Raw genomic sequence first — 25,599 nt, 5'->3', positions numbered from 1 at the left:
CTGTGGGCAGTCTCCCTCTTTATACAGGAAATTTTTGGTAGCTGGGAAGAGAACCCAGAATTTCAGGGCCATAGGTTAGTGCTTTTGTTTCTGGTCTTGTAGCCTTGTTCTTGTGACTTGTTCGTTGTTCATCTCATACCCTGAAAGAAGGATAAGTTTTGTACAGCAATAGTATGTGCTCATATAATAGGATATAATACATGTTGTGTCATTATGCTTGCCCATGAGGTGGCTGAATTGGAACTGGACATTTAACTCATTCCAGAAGTCCCTAATGTTTAAGCATTTCATTCCTGTAATGTTATTGTTCTTGTAATGTAAATTTGTTGTTGGTTTACGGGTGCTTTTCTTAAGGTAATTCCTAGGTCCTTTCTTCTTCTTAAAAAACCAAACAGATGTGTATGTGCTGATCTTTTTGTGTAGGACGATAATACAGAGATCCCCACATGAATAGAAGGAGTAAATGGTAGCAACAGCATTCTCTGACCTACCGGCAAGAGGTAAATGAAACCTAGAAATAGCTTATACAGGTCTTTGACCTGTATAAGTTTGGATTTGTGAACCTCTGCTGTATATTCAATGCTCTACTAGAAAATGTGGTTTTGTGATTAGCAGCAGCATAGCCATGCATGTAGATACGGCACACTCATTCTGCAGGACAGTCAGTGGAGCTGTGTGCAACCTGCAAAACATCCTGGCAGTAAGATGGAGGACAGGATGCTCATCTGCTTTCTGAAGCGTCACGGTTTGTCTCCCCCCCGTGGAGATCTGGCTTTGTACTTAATGTACAAAGAAGGTTTATTTGAGGACCAGAGCATGGTCAGCGTAGCAGACATATAGAGGTAGTTGCTGTATTAGCATAAGATCATTGTGGCGGTAATGACGCTGAATGAGCATAGAAGGCACGGCTGAATATCTGGTCTTCAGTGCATTATTATAGTTAAGCTGTTACTGCATCAGGTAGCTCAGGCACAGCCTGGTGCTTTGAGTCAACTTGGGCACTCAGGGGTTCATAGCAGTACCTGATTTTCCTCCAAGGTGGCTTATCAGTTACTGTAGGGACAGTTATGTATTTGGTTTTAAGCCCAATTTCTGTAGACACCATTATCTTCTGAAAGCTTGTCTTAAACCCTGGGTGGTAACTATATATTTCTTTATGTCATTTTCCTTGCTACTCTCTGACTCTCTGGAAGCCCTAGATGTCTCTTTAGCCGCAGTGAAATGCTTCTGTAAGAGAAGATGCTAACAGTATTCAGCAAGAGCCTGTAGAACAGTATAATTTTGAAGCTGGCGTTGACGGGATCTGAGCTGGAGAAATGCTAACTGCTTTGAACATTCTTCCCATACCATTAGCCTGAGTTATCCTTCGTGAGCCATACTCTCTGTACTGAAGGTGCTCAGTATCTTCTGCCTGGTGCTGAACACTCTCTGCTCTTCTTAGCTTGGCAGAAACCAAGGATTACTCAGCACCTGGCAGAACATGGTTATGTAACAGTAAGGACAGTAATTAGATAATTTAGTTAGAACATTGTATTTGTTTCCCAGTAATTTGTTTCTTGTTTTGCAGGTTTCCATTTTCCAGATATTACATATGACCATCTAGACAGAAGCCCTCTGTTCTCTGAGTAATTCCCCGTATTTTTTTCACAAGCATATAGATATTTCATTTAATCCTTTGCAGCCTCCCTTTGTGGCGTCTGCTTATTTATCACTGTCTTTAAGATCCCTTTTCCACTTGGTAATGTTCATATTTTTGGTCCCTTGGTTACTGCTATTGTAAATTATTATCCAGTAAGATTTATAGCTGTGAGACTTGTACAAAAAATCTGTCTCCCCCAGTTAATGGCTTAACACTAAGATACCTTTGTTATTTTCTAATGAAACTGTATGTATAATTTCTAGATAAATTTTTGCAGGTATGTCATGAAAATTTAGGTCAGCAATGGAACTACGTCAGACTGTCTGACAGGCTACAAATTGCACTGCACCATGGGCACAGAGATTTTTCAAAGCATATAGGTGGTGAACCCACTGTAGCTTTACAATGACTTAACCTTTTCTTAGACAACTGACATTGGAACCCCTTTGCTGATGGAGTATAATGTAGTACCACGTGAATTGCTTGGGGTTTTTTATTGATTTGTTATCTCATTTAAATGCACAAGGAAAAATGTAATTTAATTTCATTTACGTGTAACTGGGTCACATGGAAAAGGCTGTATATACTTTTTTTAATTCCAATAGCATTTTTTATAACTTTTCAGTTCATTCCCCTGCTCCTCCTAAATTGCGTTTAGCTACTTTTAAAATAGGGGTTTGAAATCATTAGATACCCTTTTATATGATGTTCTTATACTTGGAACTGAAGTTTAAAAAAAAAAAAGGTTAGGCCATGACATATGTAGATTTATCCAGGTAGCACAGTATGTTGTGGGTTGGGTTTTTTGGTCCTATGTTTTAAGAACTAGCAACAAGCACATGCTATTTGCCTTTGAGAACTATTCGTAAAATAATTAATGACATTTTTATTTCTCTCGTATTTGTTTGATTGGTACTCAGTTTTTAAAAACATATTCTTTGTCATAGTATTTCAGTAAATAGATTCAAATAGACTTTGTCCTACTGATAGGGATCCTCTTTTCAGCCAAAACAAGAAAACCAGCGGTGCAGAAGCAGGTCCTTCTCTGCTCGTGAGACTGAAACATTAAAGGGACGGGTGACAAGTTGTCCTCTTGACTTGTTTCATGCTTCCCGTGTCTGCATTCAAGCTAGATAGATCACAGATCTCAAATATAATTTTTTACATCTATTTTGAGTGGAGGTGAAGAAAAAGAGCTTTGAATGAGAGGGTGGGTGTTTGTTTTTAAATATGCTGACTTCAGTGAGTCTGAGCTGAGTAAGAGTAGCCCAACATAATGGGGATATTCTGAAAGGTTTTCCATCTCTAGTTTGTTATTCTATGTAACATTGCTGTACAAAAAATGATGGGACTGGGTAGTTAGGGTAGTTATTTTGATTGTTTGATGATTTTTCCCAAATTAAATCTTAAATTTTTGCTAAAAGTGTGTTTTGTCTGTACAATTAATAAATAACTTTTTATGGTCTTTCAGCGTGAGAAGCTGATACATGAGTTGGAGGAAGAAAGACATTTAAGACTTGAGAGTGAAAAAAGGTTACGGGAGGTGACACTGGAGTCGGAGCGTAGCAGAGCTCAGATGCGTGGGCTGCAAGAACAGTTTTCCAGGTATGTTGCATAAGTAAACTATGTTCAAAATATGGGAAGAACGTACTTCGGTGCAAAAAGATTGATCAAACCTGTTGATAGCTTGAATGGATGGAATCTAAGGCAAAAACTGCGCTCTCTCTGAAATTTTGTAAACATGATGGGCTTTTGGCTAAATGATTGTTAGCATCCTGTGAAACTTAAAAGGCTTATACCATCATTCTATGTAATGGTGAAAATTTTCATTTCTAGAGATTTTGCATTTGTTAGAACTCCCAATAATTTTCTAAGTACAGGTCTTCGCTTCTCAAAAAGTGCATGTCATTGATCAGTCAGTATTTGGTTCCTTGTTTCTGTTAACCAACAAGAATGGGTTTGATCAATCTGAATAAAGGAAAAAAAAAGTGATGCCTTTTACCAGCTGGGTAATCATCCTGCTTGGACATGCTTCGAATCTCTTTCTGCATTGACTGGACCAGAGCTTTGTGCTAGAACAGAGCTCCACTTACAAAGGAACCATTTTAGAACTGGGATTTAAGACAAACCATTCATATGACGACAGTAAGGATTTGAGTTATTTATTGTTTTCATGATGCATGATGAGATCTTGTACATCAAATAGAATTTTTTACTGTTTTTGTCACATGAGCAGAAACAAAACAATCAAAATCAAAAGACACAATGGAATTTTATGTTGTGTATTTTCCATCAAGACTGAATATTAACTCATTCCCTCAGGCTCCCAAATCGTTGAAAGGTTCAAGTTCAGTTTAATATGGTGAAAACAAGCTGTGGGGTGGGTTTTTTCTTTGGTTATTTTTGTTGGGGTTTTTAGGGTTTTCTGTGTTGGGCATTTTTTGTGGTTTTTTTTCCTCAGTGTCTGCCATGCTGCTCCTCTGATCTGAGATTGGGTTTCTAGGCAACGCTGCAAAAGCTGTTAATAGCAATAATAAAATTTGTTCTGATCCGTTATTTTGTTTTTGTAAAATTTCCATTAATCCTCTTCAGATTTTAAAAAACTATCAAAGTGTTCAGATAAGTCTGAAATTCTTTCACTAAAAATGCTAAGGATATTTCTTTTTTAGTTTTTTGTTGTTGTTCTATGTTTTTTGTTTCAATTTTTACTTACTCTGATGAGACTCCCTAAGTAATATACACAAAATAAATCCACCCTATGAGTGTTCTTGGTTAGAATATTTTGCTCTGTTATATATTAATCTTTGTTTATGGAAGAATTTCCTGAGGTCCTGAATTTAGAACAGTATTATTGTTACAATAACTAGAAGCCTTTGAAATAAACTTTAAAGATGGCACAGCCCTGATTAGGAAAAAAAGAAAAGAAGAGGTGAAGGGAAACCAGTCTCCAGAGTAACGCTCCCAGTAACTTGGTAAAATTTTAACTGTTGCATATTCAAATCTTTTCAGGATAACCCTTCATTATTCCTGTGAAACCGTGGTAGTCTGATTCAGTTCTACAGTGTTTCTGAAAAGAATAACTGTGTTATTAGTTAGGATCCCTGAAGTCCACTATCTTCAAATTAATCCATTCTTTTTCTTCCGTTGCTATTTGCAGTCTGGCTTGCTCTGATCTATCAAGAAGCAAAGGGATGCAAGTTCTTTGGATTAAAGTTGTTTGTCTCTTTATTTTTGTACCTCTCATTTAGATAAAGGTGAATGCTGTCTAAATCAGTATTATGTTCTTTTTAAGGCTGCCTACACGTTAGCTATACTGTTTGAAGGCAAACTTAAATATCACTTTTCATTAATGGCACCTAAGGTTGGCCCTGTTATTACCAATGATGAAAACTGCCGTTGGCGTCATCAGGCTATGATTTTATTTTAGTGTAGACCAGATGCTAGGAAGAGAATGCATCACTTAAATACTTCATTTGCTTTTAAAACATTATATTTTTTATGATGAATATTAGAGGTTATTTTTTCTTATGTTTATTAGAATATTAAGATATTTGCTTACACAAACAGACTTTCTCCCTAAATGAATGTATTTTTTCTTACCCTGCTTGAGCAAGTAATGACACTGGCAATGGGATAATCTTGTGCTGCTTAGAGATTATGTATTGTTTGAAGGATTTGAGACTTTTTTCTCAATTTGAGAACAATTAAATGGGATGAGACAGGTGGTGATGGGAGGAGATGTTAAAATCAAGCAAATTGGAAGTATTTTGGAAGAAGATGGCTAGAGAGTAATACTTTGGGCCCAAATGTTCTGGCTTTCAGATGCAGATAGCCTAAAGTAAGAACATACATTATAGCATAAATCTTTTAAATCTGTGTAATTCCTGAACTGAGTGGATTTACATAGACATTCCTACATATACATGCAGTGCAGTATGTTAAACTGTGATTTAGAGGATGGTTTTTTGCATCTCAAAATATTTTCTCTGCATCTTTGAAAGAATGAAACATGATAGTTTGTGGAAAGCTGTGAGCTGACCTTTGTAATCAGGGGAGGAAAGCTGCCTATTCCTATCTGAAATTGTGTGAAGACTTTAATCTGTCATATAAGCATATAGTTTGAGATGGAGGAGTTCAGAAGGCAAGGGGTTTTTTTATTGACTGACGTTTCTGTTCTTACCAAGTAAGCAATATTCCAGGCTAGGAGTCTGAAATAAATCGAAGTTCTCTTTCTTAATATCTGTATAAATCTGCCAGAGCCTTAAAGTGACACAGTGGTTAGTTTGATAAATATGTGACAGTTGCTGTAGAAGGAGAAAGAGCTTTTAAAATCAAATTTCTTCTCCAGAATTGTACTGTGGTGTATCCATGTAGTTTAAAATTTGTTTTCTAATTTTATTGGAGGTGAATATATTTGAGGTGTGGAAAGATCCTGCAGGAAAACCATTTAATGCTAAAGCTAGGATTTTACACTGTATTGGATGCAGTTATTTTTCCATTACCTTAGTATAATCTCACCTTGAGGTGAAATTCTTGATGTTTTCTTTCTCAAAACCACTGAGATCTGTTGCTTTGCTGCAGCTATTCTGTTAAATTCTATAAGGCCCATATATACATGACAATGTATAGATGAATGTTGTGCAAATGCATGAAGACTAACCCTATAAATACCTATCAGCCCAGTTTCTTCCAAGACAGTGTCATGCAGTCTGACTTTCCCATTTTGATTGTTGGCAACTGTTATGTGTATACTGGCGGGCCACTATTTATGTTAGTATTATGCCTGCTGCCTCTTTATCTAGCTCTAGAGGAAATTAGGTTAATTCTTTTTGGTTTGTTTTTTGTTTGTTCATTTTTTAGGAGTTTTTTTGATTGCTCACAGTTTAACATTAGTTCCTCCTTGAAATTCTTATATCTTGACATTAGAGAAGAAAATACACTGTGTCTCATGTACCTCCTTGTTCTTGGTTTCAGCTGTGCTTTTCCTGCTTTCAGCATCTTCCTACAACAGTAGGAACAGAAATGCAACAACCCTGCCTGAAGCAGTAGGTGTGATTTATAGTATCACTCTAAAAAGCACAGTAATACACACAATATAAATTGATTACATTTCTCTGCTGTATATCAGTAAGCAATAGAAATTGTTGTCTGTTGAGTGCATGCAGTACATGTAACTCCAAACTGGGATTAAATGTTAAAGCAGTAAAGGAGGTAGCTTCACTTAAGTTATTTTGATTACTATTTTGGTCTAAATTAAACAAGTTCAATAAACACACTACTGTAAAGTATATCTGTAAACAGTAATTGAAGAGGCTGGTATAAAATCTTAAAATCCCCCTTGGGTAAATTTCAAAAATTCTTTCAGTTAAGATGATCTTGTTTATAGGTATCAATGTCTGTGACTGGAAAACTGCCTCAGGCTTTTAAGAATGGATGTTACTGGAAAAGTAGGAAACGGTCCTTGTTTGATCTCCCAGGGTCCTGCAAATGGTATGAGTGCAATTCTCATTAGATTGTATTTCAGCATTCCCCTCACATTAATATTGACCATAGGGTTAAGCCTGTCACTTCTGACAAGGGGAAAAATGACTACTACAAATCTGATAACACTTCGCATAAAAGGACTGCATGGCTATTGGTTTAAACACATCCTACATGGTTTCCTCCAATTATTGTTAATTCCCCTTGCTCCATTCTGGCTTCTCAGTAGGTGAGTGGAAATTATAACTGTTTTCCTAGCAGCTGTGATAAAGAGATTTTTTGCATTGCATCAACATGTTGACGTTGCATCATCACATTGTAATTTCTAATGCTATTACACCTGCTTGATCTAGAGGTCGCCACCTGCTTGCACTTCAGTGGCCTTACTGCCATGACTGGTAATCCATATACAACAGAGAGTATAAACCAGTAGGATTCCTTGGTAGCCCCTGTGGTCAGTCGCTTTGTCTAATGCCCATTGAATGCCAATTTAAACCATTAATAATATTTTAATCTAGTTTCTGGGGAGGTTAAAATGCTCTCCTGGCAGCCACTGATGGTATTCCTTTGATTTTATCATAGCAGGGATGAGTAAAATGCCATGTGGGAATTCAGTCCTTGTCTCAGAAGAAGATTACAGAAGGAGCCGTCTACAGTTTTCCTCTTCTCTTTTGTGTAGTTCTGCAGTAATCTCTTATCATCCTCCCTGAGTGGCCTGTATGTAGGGTTATTGAGGGATGGAGATTGTCACAAAGATAGAGTTTATATCAAAGGCTGACCTTGTCATCCTACCCTATGTTTTTAGATACCGCCCGATTTTATTAGATGGGGCTGTGTGAAATTCTGTTACAAAGAAAACTAGTGAATAAGTATAAAACACAATTTGCCGACTTGAAAAAGTGCTCCACGTCTGGTGCATATCTCACTTGTATGCTTGCTGCCTCCTTTGCTGCTGACCATCTTCAAACATGTTTTGGTGGGTTGACCTTGGCTGGCTGCCAGGTGCCCACCCAGCTGCTCTCTCACGCCACCTCCTCAACAGCACTAGGGGAGAAAATAAGAAGAAAAGAAGCCTCATGGGTCGAGATAAGGACAGGGAGACCACTGACCCATTACCATCAAGGGGAAAGCAGACTCGACTTGGGGAAGATTGATTTAATTTATCGCCAATTAAAAATAGAGAAGGATAGTGAGAAACAAGGACAAAACTAATAACAGCTTCCACCACCCCTCCCTTCTTCCCAGGCTCAACTTCATTCCTTTGTTCCCGACTCTTCTACCTCCTCCCCTGAGCAGCATGGTTGGCGGGGGTAGGGGGAGGTGGGGGCTACTGCAATCAGTTCAAACTACTTTGTCTCTGCGGCTCCTTCCTCCTCACACTTTTCCCCTGCTCCAGTGTGGGGTCCTTCCCACTGGGGTCTTAGAGTGCTGGGAGGCCTCTCTGTTGTATGATGTAAGAGAGGTGGGGCTGATGTCTGCTTCACAGGCACCGGTTCTGGAGCTGCCGCTCTTGGTGCACTGGGCCGAGCGCTTTCACTAGAGGACTGCTTAGCTCTTGGCTGGACTTGCTGAGCCTCAGGACGTGGTGTGAATACTGTTTTACTAGGGCTTTGACCTAATGCTTAGGATATCGATCTTGTCTTTTGATTAGAATTGACAGAGTAAAAGGATGAAGTTTCTTTTAGATTAACACTGATGGGGTGAGTATATTAGTATTTTTATTTATGTGCATGTACGACACTTGGGTACATATTTCATATCTAATTGTTGCTCAGAAGTGTCAAGCACTATTTTAAGTAAGATCAAGGAGCTTTTGTGTGAATAGTTTTCATCTGGCAGAAAATAAAGGAATGGTTTTACTAAACCCATGAAATTAAGCCCAAAAAGGAGTTTGCCCCAAGTTGTATATGGAGTTTGATGACCCCTCTCAGTTCACGGGCTACTTTGAACTAAATATGTTGGTTTCCTGTTGTTTGACCAACAAGAAGAAAAAAAGGAATTTTATAATTTTTCATACCAGGCTTCATTTTTTCCACTCTTCTGTTCTGTGTATGAATACAGTGGTTTTGAAAGTACATACGCACGAGAAATATCTTCAAAGAATGTGTTATCTCAGTTTTCTTCAAAAACTACAATTCTCATTCTCATGTTAGAAACCATCAGGTTGAAATACATATTTTCCTACAGAAGTTGAGAAAGAACAAAAGCAGTCAGAGTGACTGCAGAGGGCTGAAGAACCGGTGTAAACTCAAAACACAGAAGTCATGCAAGGACCAGAAGTTGTAGCCGACTGTATTGCATGATGTATGCTGACTTACATAACACTTTTAGAGAGCAATGGATTGCTTTGCTTCAGGCATTATTAAAGATGCACGTAGAGGTACATGCAGTTCCTGGTCTTCTGTAGACTCTTCAGGCGCTGAAGCTACATTAAGAGCCAGCCCTATTTCAGTACCCCGATGCACTAGTACATCATGTGGTGGTGTTTCATGGCAGCTCTTAGTTGCTGAAAGCTTCTTTCAAGGGTTTCGGGGAAATAGATAATTTTTATCTTCCACTGACAAAAACATCGCTATCTGTGCACTCAGAAAATCCTGAGTTTGGTTTGTATTTATTTATATGCTCACAGTATGCGTCATACTTGTATTTCTGGAAGGTTGCATCTATTGCCTTTTACTGATTTATCAGAGCATGAAATGATACTCTGCTTCCTCTGTTCTAGCTAGCACTACAATTCAATAGGATACAGTGGGTTTTTTCCTTTGCATAATGTAATAGATTAGCACCAAAGTAGTACGAGGTTACAGTGTAATCCTTTGGTTTACCCTGTCATTTAAAACATACAAGACAAAGCCTGACATAAAAACAATGTATCAATATTTTCACCACAATTTAGCAGTAGGTTACCAATACCCATATATACAGGTCCACACACAACATATAATCCCCTCCATGCATTAATTTTTGTAGTAGAAAGATGGTTTGAATATTCTCTGCACTGCCATTCCATGGTCCTGACCAAGCAGAACCTATCTATATTAGATAGTGGGTGGTAGGTATCCATAATCTCTCTCGTTACATGGCTGTTTCATTCCCAAAGTGAGAGAACTCCACCAATGTTGAAGGAAGCTCCTGGAAGCATGTACCAAATAATATTGTGCTTGAGAGTAAGAGTAGGGATTCCTGTGCAGTTGTAGTGATTGGGTTTATAGACCCTTTTATGTTGGAAGACAGTGAAAACCTCATTTTGGTGAAATCACAGACTCCCTTGCTACTGTTGTTTAAAGAGATCGAGGTTCATGTTTGGTGTTCATGTACTGTGAAATCCTGTTCCTGTTGAAGTTCACGGCTCTGTGCATTTTATTTTGCACAATAATAGGCATATTTTTGCAGGTATTTCTAGCTTCAGATAATTCTCCATTGTAAAACATGTTTAGATTTATGAAAGGACAGTGCTGATGTAGGAGATAAGTTCTATTACTGAGTAATGTTGCTGCCTAAGAGCTGTGCAGTCATGTATGGTAAGATGTTTCCGAGGTAGATAGGACCTGTGGTTGTCAGGAGGACTTCTGTGACTTATTGCTGGTTTGCTGTTCTTACAGATGTATTTTTAAAATTGCATTGGAACATGGAAAGTTAAAGTACTGACTGTTTCTTTCCTGTGGAACTTGCCACAGTTTGGTTTCTTTAGAACTTGGGAAATCAGGAGTGTCACAGATGTGTCACGTGCTATTCTGCAATTCCTTGATGCCATATAAGGTAAAGAGACGATTCAAAACCAACACATTCCTTCACATATTTAATAAAAAGATTCCTTTGCTAGACGTGATAGATACCTTAATTCCAAGGACCAGCAGAAGGATCAGCAGATCTGCCAGAAAAAAAGCTGCAAAGATCAGCAGAAAATAATTTGTTTTCCTTTAGTTTATTTTTTCCCTTAAGTCAAGCCATTTGATATTAATTAGCTGTGGTCTAAAAGAACATCTTTTTAAATGCTTTCTTTTAACATTATATTCTTAATTCTGAGCCATTTTTCAGGAAAGAACCTGCCCTGATTACACTGGAAGATTGTCATCACTTTTTCTTCATAGCTTGCCTTGATGCTCCCATGCACGATTACCCCCTCTATGTGAAAGACCAACTCCTTCATGCTTAGGTCACCTTTTTATTTGGAGGTATGGTGTATATATATATTTATATACAACTAAGGCATTTTTACAAAGATCAGAAAAGGATGAAAAGTAATTTTAAACAGAAAATCATGTGGATGATAGGAGGATAGAAGGGCATATAATAGATGAGAAAGCAGGAATGCCTAACAGCTGTTCTGTCTTAGTCTTCCCTAAAGGAAAATAATAGCATACATATACCAATAAAGATTGACAAGGATGATCTGAGATCACAAGATAGAATGTGAAAGATAATCAGTTAAAGAATTAAGATAAGTAGATTCAGCCAGGAGTTCTTGATCATACTCACAGGCACCAACTGTAGTCAAACAACCACTGACGATTATATGTGTAGGCAGTTGAAGAATGAGTGAAGTCCCAAAGGAGTGCTATTTACTTATATATAACTAAGAAATTGTGCACAGAAGATTGGACCGATTTGTTGTTAATGAAAGTTAGATATGGTTCTACAACAGTCTTCATGAAGAAGACTGAACAATTATGGTCCCAGTGCTCAGTTCAGTTGCTTGTGCTCTAATAAGTAGCTTCTGAGAAACTCTTCCAGGAGGAGTTGTTTTATTAAATTTAAGGTACTCAGAGAAGAACTGCTGTGGTTAACAATGCTCTGTAGTATCTCTCTTGAAGTGCTTTTGAAGTTAGAACATGGCTAGAATCAGATGCTACATCCTTAGTGGCAGCTACTGATGATCTGCTTTGGGAAAACTTTTTCATGATGGAAAAAAATTGTGATATTCCCATGTCCTGCAATATAAGGTTAATCCCTTACTTGACCCATTAGGAACTCCTTCCAACCAAATGTGTTAGAATAATTTTACAATGTTTTGCAGAAAAGATGATAATAGGCAATATATTTAAAGGTGGCAGGCTTCTGTCTAGAAGCAATCATAAAACTGTAAATCACTTTTCTGTATGTGTTGAAAGTTCACGTGTGCTTTAAAAATATTAAAATGGAAGATTGCCTTTGCTTATAAGACCACCTAATTTTGTCAATTCTATATACTATTTCTCTCCTCATTAACGGACGTTACTATTAACATACTTTGAAGAAGTATGTAGTAATGACTCCATATAATCTGAAAATTCTTCTGTTTCAAAAAAGAAGGCCTTTCATATAACTAAGTGCCTTTAAAAATATCAGTAATTCTTTCTGCCATGTTTCCTACCAAAACAAATAAGAGAGAGTTTTCTTTTTAATTTTGGTGCGATAGAAGTCTTCAACAGTTTAGTTTATTCATGTAAAAGCCAGATCCATCCTTCTGAACCTAAACATGGAAAAATTCTCTACTTCAGATTGTATGTGTACCTTTGTCTTTTAAAAATATTGTCTTCATTTCATAATATCTGTATAACAAAAGAATATTAAAAAGGAAATGGAGGGAATACCTGTGAGAGAAGGACAATGTGGTGATAAAGATCTTGAATCCTTACAGTAGAATATACTACAGAGAGTCACCTTTGAAACAACGTTGTCATTTACATTTTTGAATCCATTAATTCAAAGAGATCTGTGTAAATGGAAATTATGTCCCAGTAAAATGATTAAAGAAGTTAAACTAGGTAGGGAGAACAGGCAAGAAGAAAGCTGGCAAAGAACAGATGTTACCTTAGGGTCTGTCATGGATGACTGTGGTAAATGTAAAGACTTTTTAAAAGCATCAGACTGGTTTGAGCTACAGGATTGTCTACCAGAGTTGTTTCCTACACCAACACAATGACTCAGTCTCTCTTTAAAGTCTTCTGTTTCCCTGTAGTGTTGTACAATGGTACCTTTTATTAATTACCCCTTCCTGGGAAGGGAGAGGATATGAAATGGAAATGACAGGAATGTTGTGAAACTTCCAGTGCATGTGCCTTTCACAACTGGCGGTCTTACGTACGCTCATGCCATACATGTGCTGTCCACCCTTTGAGACTAATTTCTTGAAAGTGAGCAGTTCTCTTGGAGAGTCGAAAAGACACACGTTTTTAAAATTACTATGTATAATGTTAGTTAAGACTGATCCTCTGATTCCATGATTAGATTTAAGTCACTACCCAGATAACAGGGATTTATCCCATTTTAATTTGCTGATCCCATCACACCTGTGGTTCCTTTTGTCATATGATTGTAAACCTATACTTAAAAGCCGTATCTGATACGCGATTTGCAGATTATAGACTGTTTCTCTTTACTAATGGGTAAGAGAGAAGCGTGAGTTTATGATCATGATTTTGTGGTTGTTTTTCTGTTAGATGCTTCAGGTGGCTTGTATTAATAATTTTCCTACACTATTAAAGTTGTGTTATAAACTGTAAATGTATCAGTAATGGGCAGTGGTGTATATTCAGATTGATGGTGGTAATGGTGGTAGGTACAGAGCAAATTAAACCATGAGGGAATATTATGATTAAAAAGCTGACATAAAACCAAATGATCTTGATAGTGATACTTCTCTTTTATGAGCATGATTGGAATCTTCAAAGGATCATTGGTTGACTGAGTCTAAATTTTACCTTTACAATTTTACAACAAACTAAAACAGGGAGCCTACACTCCCATTCTAATTGCAAGCAGATAAAATCTGATCCAGAAAAGTGCTCAGCCTTTTTAAGATACTGGTGTGCTTTCTGCTCTCATTAAGGGCAGAAGGAAAGGAGTGCTTCAGGTACCTTTGAGGAGTTTGGTGCCTTAAATAGTACAGATGTGCAGATTTGTGGTACAGGGGATAAAAACATGAAATCCTGAATGTTATCTCTCTGAGTAGAATAATAGGGGAATCCTTTGTCTTAGGTTTCAAAGCAAGGTTTTCTGTTTTTCATGTGTGTATGAGGCAGGGAGGAGAAAAGGGCTTTCTCTAAAGTACTCTAAAGGAAATGGTAAAGCAACAGAACAGGAAAACATGCACAAAGATGTCCCGACTTGGTATCGCCTGTTGTATCCAAAGGTGGGCCCTATAGATCGGGACTTTTGCTCTAGTCAGTGAGAAACTGTTGTAGAATCAAATCTTTACTCACAGTTTGCATAGCTGGCTTTCTAATGCTGGTGTGCAAGTAAAGAGCTGGTCTTAAAATGTGACCAATACATAATTTGTAAATATAATCGGTTTGTCATCCTGCTCTGCATAACCTCTTAAGTACCTACGCTAACTAATGGAAATAGAATAATTTATCTACCTGACTTGAGACGGTACTATATTTTTTCAACCTAGTAGCAATTTGTAGTCTGCATAGATTGGATTGTTTCACAGGAGAATTATTACAGTAATTTTAATTTTCTCTTAGAACTTGTAATTATTCCACAGTATTGTTCTAATGCAGCAGGCCATGCAGCAGTCCATTTGTTTGTCAGTGCTCAAAATTGGACAGGGCAACTTAAAAATTTAGTTTTAATCTTTTTCTTTTATCAAAAGGTTTTGGGTGCATGTTTTCTTCTATAAGCACATTTCAAATATGATTATTAAAAGTTGCAGTAAGTATATTTAAAGCTGAAAAGCTATTATATTAGGTGCAAACTGTTTTGGAGTTTTGCTTCTCAGAGTATATGATAAACATTAAGAGAACAGGATGGGATTTGCTTTTCTTGTATAGGCTTATAGACCTAGTTCTTCTGATTATTCATCCCTTACTCTGATACTACATTTTGCTAGATACTCTACAGGTGCATCCTCAGGGATTTATGCCCTGAAGGCATAAGAAGTTTGTTTCAGCTGCATGGATGTTGCTTGTGCATTTTCTTGATACACGTAATCGAACTTGCTTAGAGGAAAAATGGGATTTAAAAAAGAAAAGGTGCTTGGTTATAGTCCATCAGTATCAGTAAGAACAGTTGTGAGGTCTTTCTTCACTCCTATTTGAAGGAAAGGCTTAAGATTCTCACTGAGTTTTGATCTAGACCTAGCAGAGGGAATGACCTCTGGAAAGAAATGGGCATTTCCCTTCTTAAGGATTAAGAAAGCATTGAAGGACAAATGCTACCGTTTTAAGTCATCTGACATGATTCAAACTATTCAAATAAATAAGGAAAATTGGTGGGCCAGATCCTCACCAGGTCCTGAAAGGTGCTAGATGGCTGCACTAAAAATGCAACAATGAGAGTCGACTATATCTGGCTTATGGCAGGAGTGGACCTAAGTAACTACCGTGGGCTTTGCCCGTAACAGGCTTATTGCTTAAAATCTTGATATTTTTTGCATTGTCATTAATCATGCTGAATTTATATGACTAATATGGTTATAATGCCTGACTCCATAGGGATTCTGTTACAATTTAGTAACAATTACTGTCTACTATTGCAGATAGCTTTTATTGTAAAGCATTGCCAAAAATCTTAATGTGATTATCTTTGGTCATAATGTGTGCTTCAGTTTGCAGATACTGTAAGAAAATGTAGATTGATATGAATGATTGTTTCAAGGTAACATGGTTTTAATTCCATGTGTAGTGCTTGCCTCATAATCTCAAATTTTACGAATTGGGCACTGCTAACCTTCAGTCGAAATGTCTATTAAATAGCATTAATTAAATATGTATTTCAGAAAGCATCCATTATCTCCCAAGGGTGCAGTATAATAACTACAGATAGGTTATTCTGAAAACATTGTCCAAAGGATGTCAATAGAATATTGTGTTGCATGAAACAATGAGCTGCTCTTGTGACAATCAGATAACTAAGGATATGCTGCAAAAGGATGCAGAGAAACTACAAATCCTGTTCAGAACAAGTCTCATCACAGAGAACACTGAGTATTTTAGGTTGTTGATACACACTTTTAGTTTACATACACCTTGGAGAAGATTTTTCTTTTGCATCATTCTATTTCATGGTAAATGAATCCCAGTTCAATTGCTTTCTTCAAGATAAGGGATTTTACTCTTCTTGGTTTTCACTACCATTCCAGATAGGAAGGAAGAAGTGGCATGCCGAGGAAGAGTTGCATTTGTCATGAGAAAAGTGGTTAGGAGGAGATGTGAGACGATGAGGCTTAATGCTGCAGGAGAACAGAGATTTCTGTAGTCTCTTGTTTTGGCACAGGAGGTTGTGCTGCATTTTAGAATTTGACATACCTTTTTCTGCAAGCATTTTTAATCCTCCTTTTTGTTCTTCTATATTTGTGGGATTTAATTGTCCAGTTTTTCATGCCAGAGCATGAAAAAGCAGAGAAAGCACATCCTGCCGTACATTGTGCCTGCATTGGAAATCCAAGTAAACTGTGTGTTTTGAACTAAGTTTTCATTCTCTAGGAATACAGATTAGATCATTAAGTTGTAGTGCCCTTATCAGTGTTCGCAAGCTGCAGAGTCTATTAATTGAATGAATGTGACATGGGTTGATATAGTGTCTCACCTGATCACAAGGTAACCTTTTTCTGTCTTTAGCTATAGGTTTCATCATTCATGCTAAAGCCTTTTTAGAGGCACTGAGTTGATTGTGGTTTTATTGCTGTGTTCCGTTTGTCTTCAGTTGGCAGATTCCTTCCAGCTTGTATCTACTAACCATAAGAAAGCTAATCATGTATAGATCATGTATAGATGATAAGCCTTTATGTATATTCCTTTTTACTGGAAAAATCAGTAAGAAACTGGAAAATTCTGACCACCTGTACTACTTTCTGAAAGGCAGGTAAGGCAGAGCAAGGTAATCAGTAGATTAAAAAGCCAGGGAGTTGACTGACTTCAAAATTACAGTTACAATTATGGTATATCCAAGTGGATCTGTGTTAAAAGTGGTCTACAGTGGAGATCCCTCCCCTTGGCTTGTTGAATGCAAGTGTATCTCAGAATACGAATTCTGTTCAAGACAAAGTATTTCTTAATCTCATGTACTGTAAATGTCTGCTGCTACTATGCTTGTATTCTCAAACTGAAGAGAAAAAATACCAAAAAACAATCCAACTGTGAATGTCTTCCTTAAAAGGCAAAAGTCTGTCAAATTCAGTTCTTGTATCTTAGTCTCAACCCTTCACAGAGAAAAGATCTCATTTTGTCTAAGACTATGCAGTAGTGAATAGTGGGAGATTATGTTATGTTGGTGTGAATTTACTGTAGAACCTGTTAAAGAAAGAATGAGGGAAACTTACATTTTTTTTAAAAATTTGAGTTTCACGGAGGCCATTGGGATCCGTTTCTGAAATATTTGTTGAAGACGATTTTAGTGTAAACAAGAAAGAATAATGGGTTACTGGTTTCACTAGTTTCATATTTCCGTGAGTATTCTTGCTGTAAAAATACTTTAAATATTCTGGGTTTCATTCAGCTCTTGCAGTCACGTGCTGAATTGCTGAAATTTGTAGCATTGCAAAATAGCGAGCAATATTTTCCCATTCCAAACTTGCCTGCATTTCATTGTGAGCCCTCTGTTGCATATTTTGTGTCATATTTAGTGTTTATTGCAGTGCTATATGTATTTTCTCAATCAGTGTGTTTGTAATAGGACAATTATACTGGTAACTGCAATGTGAAACACATGCATCATGATCCATTGTAGTGCTGGCAGGATGAGAAATGTCAATTGAGGTTGTTGTAAGAGGTTTCCTAATCCTGCTGAACTAAGGAGTGAGATTCTTTCTGAATCATTGCCATCTGGAGTATATAAAAATGTGAAATAACCTTTTATCATAAGGTTGGCACATGCTACTGGAGCAGTATTGGCATTGATGAAGTTCTAATGAAATGAAATACTATGCACTGAGAAAAACTCACTACTTCATTATTTTGTCTAGGTTCTTCAGAAACCTCCCCTCCAATTTATGAAGGTTATTGAGTAGTTAATAATGTTTTAAATCTAAAAGACACAGTCTTCATTTACAATAATCTGGCATTTTAATATGGATATTAATCTAGTTATAAATACAAAACAACATGCATGTGGTGGAGAATAATTTGTAATTCATACTATAGTCAGGTAATTTAGCTCACTCTTTCTGTTTTCTTGACTTATTTGACAGGTATTTATTGCCCATAAATTTTAGGGTCTAAAATTAGGCCAAGAGGCTTCATCCCCCACCTTGTCAGAAGCAATCATGGCACACAATCCTTCCATAATCTGATCACGCCCGCTGTAGAACAGTTTTTTTGTCCAACTGTTGCTATTGCACACCTGTTCTGTACTGAACTGCTCTTATTTGTAGTACATACAATACTGCTCAGTGTATGCATATTTGTTCTTATATCAGGTTCATTTTATAAATACAGATTGACTAATCCTGTCCCTGCTGAACTTTTGCTTTACCAGACTAAACTTGCCCAGCTTTTTTAGCCTGACTCTTTCCTGTGCCTATTGCAATATAAGTTAATTTTTCTTGAAGAGAGGTGGTCTGAACATGTATTTCAGATGGGTCTTAGCAATTTCACAGGTATTGTATGTCTGTTACTGCCATCTTCCTAGAGCAGGTGCTTTTCCTCACATTGAACTTAGTTGCTCACTATTGATGGGAGGAGAATATTGCCAGGAAATACAGCTGACACCCAGTAAGATGCCTGTAGGCTTCTATGGGTGACGTGTTTGAGCATAAATGCCTGAACTTTCTTTAGCAATACCCTTACAGGTAGTGGAAGCACGGGCTAAATTCCCAGCACCCTTAGTGCTCACACTGCACCCACATGTCTTCCTTCCTGACCTGTTCTATGTCTTCTCTTGCTGCTGTCCTGAACCCTTTCCTGTCTGTCTTCTCTTACCTGTTCTTCCTTCAGTCTCTGTTTATCTGGATTCTTTTTCACTTAAAACGCCCAGCTGAGTTTCTGAATGGCCAGTATGATAATTCTTGCATCCAGGAGAGACTGATATTTGCTGTGTATTTGCTGTTGTTTAGCAAAGCTTATATGGTTAGGCACATTTCTAGTTAAAAATACTGTCTGAGTTGGATGTGGAATCTTAATCGCTTGAATCTTCAGTCTGTGCCGTACGTTCTCATTTTGAAGGGTTAATCATCATGGAATTCAGAGAACTAGATGACAGTCCTCTTTACTCTTCAGATTAAACAGTATGAAGGCTGAGAGGTAGGGCTAGATTTAGAAGATGAAGGATTAGGACTGTTTAACTAATTCTTCTGAGGATGTGATTTCATTCTATCATGCTTAAATTGAAGTGGGCCAGTGACTTTGTGATCCCATAAATATAGTAGATGAGAATATATTTTATTTTAAGCATCTTGTTTAGTCTCTGTATATTCTTATGTAATTCTAACAGAAATTTATGTCTGCAGGATTGAGATTAATTTAACATTTAAAAAGTGCTAACCAATTCTTGGCTAATTGTGTTTATTTCTGCTATATAGACAAAACCAAAACATTGCTGATTTTTCTGTGAATGATATCACTGTCAATTTCATAAATGCATTGGGATTAAATAAAAAAGATTAATATCATATTCTCTATCTTTTATTTCTTAATGTTTTGTATTAACACTTTTCAGTAAAACCTCTAAATGCATCTGCTGCTGTGTTGTGTGTACATACTATTGCTCAAGCTAGTAAGAATGCACAAGAGCACATTTTAGGCGTTCTGAGAACATACTTGATTTAACTGCTCTTTTATGATTTCCAAGGCAAGTGTTGGTTTTACAGTTAACTAATTACCTGTAAAGCTAGAGAGATAAATTAAAAAGGTAAATAGCACTCCTCCTCCCACCGGAATATTTAGAGATAAGTCCAAATTGTGATGCTAGCTAACATGGAAGTATCTGAACTAGCATTCAGTGAGTAACACAGCACCAGAAATAGTGTGTTTATCAGTGTATTCTCTAAGCCTGCCTGTTCCCTGGATGAATATTCTGTTGACTGCCCTGCGCTGAGCTCCTTGATGCAGTGCTGTTGGTCAGGATCTAAGCCAGCTCATTTAAAGTTAGCTTGGTTATTTGAGCTGCAGGAATGGTTTTGATGAAGAGCATGCATCTCTTGTAGAAATAACATTCAACAAATTATGTTAGGAAGATAAGCAGTGCTTTAGAGGAGAAATAATCACACTTTTAGAAATTTAAAATCTACATTTGAAAAATACAGTAATTTAGAAAATGGAAGAAGAATTATCACATGGTAGTAATAGTGTTATTGCCTTCCTGGTCCGTGGAAATAGAGAAGATTTGTAAAAATTGGTATTGTCTTTTGTTACAGAAGCTGATACAAGTCTAATAAACAATATTATCTCTTCCTAATAATTCAGTCTGTACTTAGCTTGAAATTTTCTGTTTCTGACCTGAAGAAACACTTGTGTAAACATGTTTCACTCTTTGTTTTTCCGTATCTAAATCAGTTGGCTTTAAAAAAAGATATGAAAATTATTCAAAATCTCTTAGGATTTGTTTCCTCTGTTGGCTGCTAAATGAAAATAATGACGTTTTACAGCTAAGCAAGCAGAGAAATTCTGAACAATTTACTAACTAATATTGCTGTGGAATTATACATAACATGAAGAAATAGAATGGGAAATATTTAAACACTGAAAGAAAACCTTGGTAACTGCAAATCTGATCCACCTACCTGGTGAAAAAAGACATCTGTGCAAATGAAAAGACACAAATGAACTCTAACAGAATGTCAAGTCTTTCACAAGCAGATTGCGTTTAATGGAAGCCATATAAATGTTTCAAGTGGCTACTGACCCCATTGTTTCTAACCCCATACTCAGTGGCAGGACATCAGACCTGATGTCTTTCAGAGTAGTTGTACATGTATGCTCATGAAAAATCTGCCTTGTGGACCTCTGAAAAGAGCCCTGTATATACGTAATCCAGTATGTTGCTTGGTATTGTGTTCTTGATGAATCGGAAACAAAGAGCACAGTCCACTTGAACTGGGTGCGATTAATCAAAATCGCACAGTTATGTTATGAAACGGGATCTATGGTCAGAGACAGTGATTATACCATGGAAAATGTATGCCTTTGCTCAGACCCAGCCAACTAACTCCCTTTTAAAAGGATCCAGAGCAGCCAATGCTGAGGGAACCAAGCGGGAAAAGGGAAGATGCTTTCTATGTCTTTTCTCCCTTTCCAGAACCAAGAATGGCAAATTCAGGTAACTTGTGCTTAGTGAGGAAGCAAATACCGAAATGCTTCTTGTCAAGAATTTTAAACAAAATTGTGAGAAAGCATATTTGAAAACAAAGGAAGGCCAAACATTTCTCACAAAGTTTTAGGTTTGATGATGTTTCTTTAAGACTTAGAGTGTTCAGAACAGGGACACAAGAGCTTCCCCAGGAGTTTTACAACAACAAAATTAAATTCCCCAGTGGGATGTGGGTAGAAAAGGATCTCCTCTCTTTAACTTCATAAACAGGCTATACTTGCCACCTGAGAAATTGTGTAGGCTTTTTGGGGGGAGGGGGTGGGAGAGTGGAAGGCTTCATTTTGTCACCCTTTTTTAGGAGTGGAGTGAAGGGTTGAGAGGGAAAATTCCTGATTTCATTACAGTGTTCACCATGGGCCTCACTTGCATGGGTTTCTGATGCAGCAGGTGTACCCTGGGGCATCATCATGAGCTATTCTGGGTAGTGCAGCTGTGGGAGTCAAGAGCTAAATAACCCAGTAGATCTCCGAGTTGGGGATTTCATCCCCATCTTCATGTATCCTGTGGAAACAGCAGAAGAAAATACTATGAAAAAAACCCAAATTTGTTTGTCATACATGTATGTAAATTTTTATACATGGGGCTTCTGATCTGTAGAATTCATAGTGTTTTGCAAAGTAAACCTTCAAACAATGTAATACCTGAGACTAAAAATCACAGTCTTCATAGAATCGTAGAATCATAGAATGGTTTGGGTTCGAAGGGACCTTAAAGATCATCTAGCCATGGGCAGGGACACCTTCCACTAGACCAGGTTGCTCAAAGCCCCGTCCAGCCTGGCCTTGAACACTTCCAGGGATGGGGCATCCATAACTTCTCTGGGCAACCTCTTCCAGTGCCTCACCACCCTCATAGTGAAGAATTTCTTCCTTATATCTAATCTAAATCTACCCTCTTCAGTTTAAAGCCATTACCCCTTGTCCTGTCACTACAGGCCCTGCTAAAAAGTCCCTCTCCAGCTTTCTTGTAGGCCCCCTTCAGGTACTGGAAGGCTGCTATAAGGTCTCCCCGGAGCCTTCTCTTCTCCAGGCTGAACAACCCCAACTCTCTCAGCCTGTCTTCGTAGCAGAGGTGTGCCATCCCCCTGATCATCTTCGTGGCCCTCCTCTGAACTTGCTCCAACAGGTCCATGTCCTTCTTATGTTGGGGGCCCCAGAGTTGAACGCAGTACTCCAGGTGGGGTCTCACGAGAGCGGAGTAGAGGGGGAGAATCGCCTCCCTCGACCTGCTGGTCACGCTGCTTTGGATGCAGCCCAGGATACCGTTGGCCTTCTGGGCTGCGAGCGCACATTGCCGGGTCACATTGAGCTTCTCATCAACCAACACCCCCAAGTCCTTCTCCTCAGGGCTGCTCTCAATCCATTCTCTGCCCAGCCTGTATTTGTGCTTGGGATTGCCCCAACCCATGTGCAGGACCTTGCACTTGGTCTTCTTGAACTTCATGAGGTTCGCACGGGCCCACCTTTCAAGCCTGTCAAGGTCCTTCTGGATGGCATCCCTTCCCTCCAGCGTGTTGGCCGCACCACTCAGCTTGGTGTCATCTGCAAACTTGCTGCGGGTGCACTCAATCCCTCTGTCCATGTCACCAACAAAGATGTTAAGCAGCACCGGTCCCAATACCAATCCCTGAGGAATGCCACTCGTGACTGATCTCCTCTTGGACATCGAGCTGTTGACCGCAACTCTTTGAGCGCAACCATCCAGCCAATTCCTTATCCATCAAGTGGTCCATCCATCAAATCCATGTCTCTCCAATTTAGAGACAAGGATGTTGTGCGGGACAGTGTCAAATGCTTTGCACAAGTGCAGGTAGATGGCGTCAGTTGCTCTTCCCTTATCCACCAACGCTGTAACTCCGTTGTAGAAGGCCAGGCACGATTTGCCCTTAGTGAAGCCATGTTGGCTGTCACCAATCACCTCCTTATTTTCCATGTGCCTTAGCATAGCTTCCAGGAGGATCTGTTCCATGATCTTCCCAGGCACAGAGGTGAGACTGACAGGCCTGTAGTTTCCCGGGTCTTCCTTTTTTCCCTTTTTAAAAATGGGGGTTATGTTTCCCCTTTTCCAGTCAGTGGGAACTTCACTGGACTGCCACGACTTCTCAAATACAATGAATAGTGGCTTAGCAACTTCATCCGCCAGTTCCCTCAGGACCTGCGGATGCATCTCATCAGGTCCCAAGTCACATCTTGACTCTGTGATGAACTTCATAAGGTGCCTACTAGGACTGAGTTCATCAGGCATTGAATGCTTTCCTGGAAAGCATAGTGAGGTAGTAGTTGACAAGCCTATTAAGCAGCATTGAATTAATTTAAAAAAATACTAAAAAGATAAAAAAATTGCACATGAAAAATGGGGGAGGTGGGAGAGAACAGTCTTGTTGGATGTCAGGAAACCATTTTCCTATCTGAATTTACAAACTGCGTGGTCTAACCACCACTGCTGCTGATAATATAAGAGCTTTTACAAATACTTTTTTTTTCTAAAGGGGGGGAAAAAACCTAAATTGAAAAATACCTGATACACATTTCTGAAGACGCCTGTCCACTGTAATGAAGTTTTCAGTCAGCGCCAGTCTTCTTGCTAATTGAGAAGATGAAAGCTCCAGTTACCTGGAAGATGAAAGCTCCAGTTACCTGGTGCTCTAAGTCTGTAGGCTCCCAAATCAGCTTAAGAAGAAAATCTTTGGAAAGAAAAAAAATCCACTGTATAATTTTGGGTTTCAAAATTTGATGTGGCATAGATGACAGTATTTCAATAAACAAGTTGCAGGTCCAGTGCAGAATTACTTACTGTAAGCACATTCTGATTGAGTTCTGTTAAAGCTGATTTAAAAGGTTTGTTGTATTAAAAACTACAAGAGAGATACCTAGCTTCCTGGTAAACGGAGTACTGGCAGATCATATCTTTGTAATTTATGAGCATAGTAGTTTATTATAAATGTCATTAATTCACTCTGATATATTTTTGCAAAGAGAACAAGAGGATATGAAAAAAAAAGTTGAGGAGCAGGAATATTAAATAAAAGGTGGGGGTAGGAGTATAATGCTTCTTGTCACATGCCTGGCTTTCCTGTTTGGGGTTTAAGAAAGTCTGGCTATTAGGATGTGGATTAGTGGAAGATTCATTCTTCTTCATGATGTAGGTCAGACACTGGCAAACATGTGGTGAAGGAATATCCTGTTTTCCCCAGTAGCAAGTGGAAACAGTAGCTCTGTGGACTTTGAAACAGAGGACCAGACAGAATGATTAGTTTTGATGTCCCGTGTGCTATGCAACAGATTTGAAATGTATGAGTAATGAAGGCTTCATACAGAAGAGTCTCTGACTGCACAGTGTGGGGCCACGTTAATGCTCTTTTAAAAAGCAGCTCAGTTCCTGAGTAGCTTTTTGTGAGAAGTCATTTGTCCAAGTCAGAAAAAGGAACTGGCAATGTCCTGGAACATGCACAAGAGGAGTGTCCCCGGGAGAGCCTATTCACAGGAGCCTGACTTTAATTTCATGCTAAGAGAGGCTGTTTGCAGGTATTGCATCTTTCTGGAGAAACTTTTCTTATTGATTGTGTTAAGTCTGAGAAAATTTAAGATGAATGATACAGTGAAACTCATAAAGCTGATTATATACTAATAGAGTTCACACTTGTGTGCAATCAATTTGAAGAGGTCTTAAGACCTCTTTTACAGTTGGTCTGAAGAACTGTTTCTTCTTTCAGTGTTTTATGTGAAATCTCATCATATTTCATGCCATGGAAAGCATATAACTCTGATGTGTCGCAATGTGTGATTTATGCAAGGCACAAATTTCAGTGTCATTTACCCATGGTTTAGATACTTTTATTATATTTATGATAGTTTCATTGATTTATCATGGGCTAGTTCCATTGCAGCAAAAATGTTCAGAAGGCTTTCTTAATCTCATTTTCAAGTTGTGATAATGGTACTGTTGACTTAGAAATGAATTTCCAAATTTTAGTCTTCTTCTGTCTTCTCCTTCCTCTCAATTTTTAGTTTGAATTTTAAAATTCCTATTATTTAAAAACCTGTCATGACAATGACTTCTGAGAACTGACTGCACATAGACCAGCTCAGTCTCATTTGCATCTCTGACTGTGGATCTTTAGAAGTATTGCCTTCTTTATAGACAAATTTACAGTTGTCATTAAGCATCCATCCTATTTATAATTTTTTACATGGTTTCACTCTTACAGTTAACATTTACATTTTTTAGATTTTTGCTGCTCAATTACATGT

The 25,599-nt window shown here is 38.0% G+C and overlaps 1 protein-coding gene across 3 annotated transcripts in view; it reads left to right on the top strand.

Annotated features, from left to right (window-relative positions):
- Positions 1–25,599, top strand: part of NCKAP5 (NCK associated protein 5) — a 424,747-nt gene that overhangs the window by 206,363 nt on the left and 192,785 nt on the right. For all 3 annotated transcript variants that reach the window (XM_076343066.1, XM_076343065.1, XM_076343064.1), the window contains one exon: positions 3,111–3,244. In XM_076343066.1, coding sequence (XP_076199181.1) covers positions 3,111–3,244 — 134 coding nt within the window. The remainder of the gene's footprint in view (positions 1–3,110; positions 3,245–25,599) is intronic.

This window comes from Aptenodytes patagonicus, chromosome 6 (assembly GCF_965638725.1).
Source record: "Aptenodytes patagonicus chromosome 6, bAptPat1.pri.cur, whole genome shotgun sequence".
NCBI classification, from domain to species: Eukaryota; Metazoa; Chordata; class Aves; order Sphenisciformes; family Spheniscidae; genus Aptenodytes; species Aptenodytes patagonicus.
The sequence above is the reverse complement of the archived record's forward strand: the minus strand, read 5'-3'. Positions and strand labels throughout refer to the sequence as shown.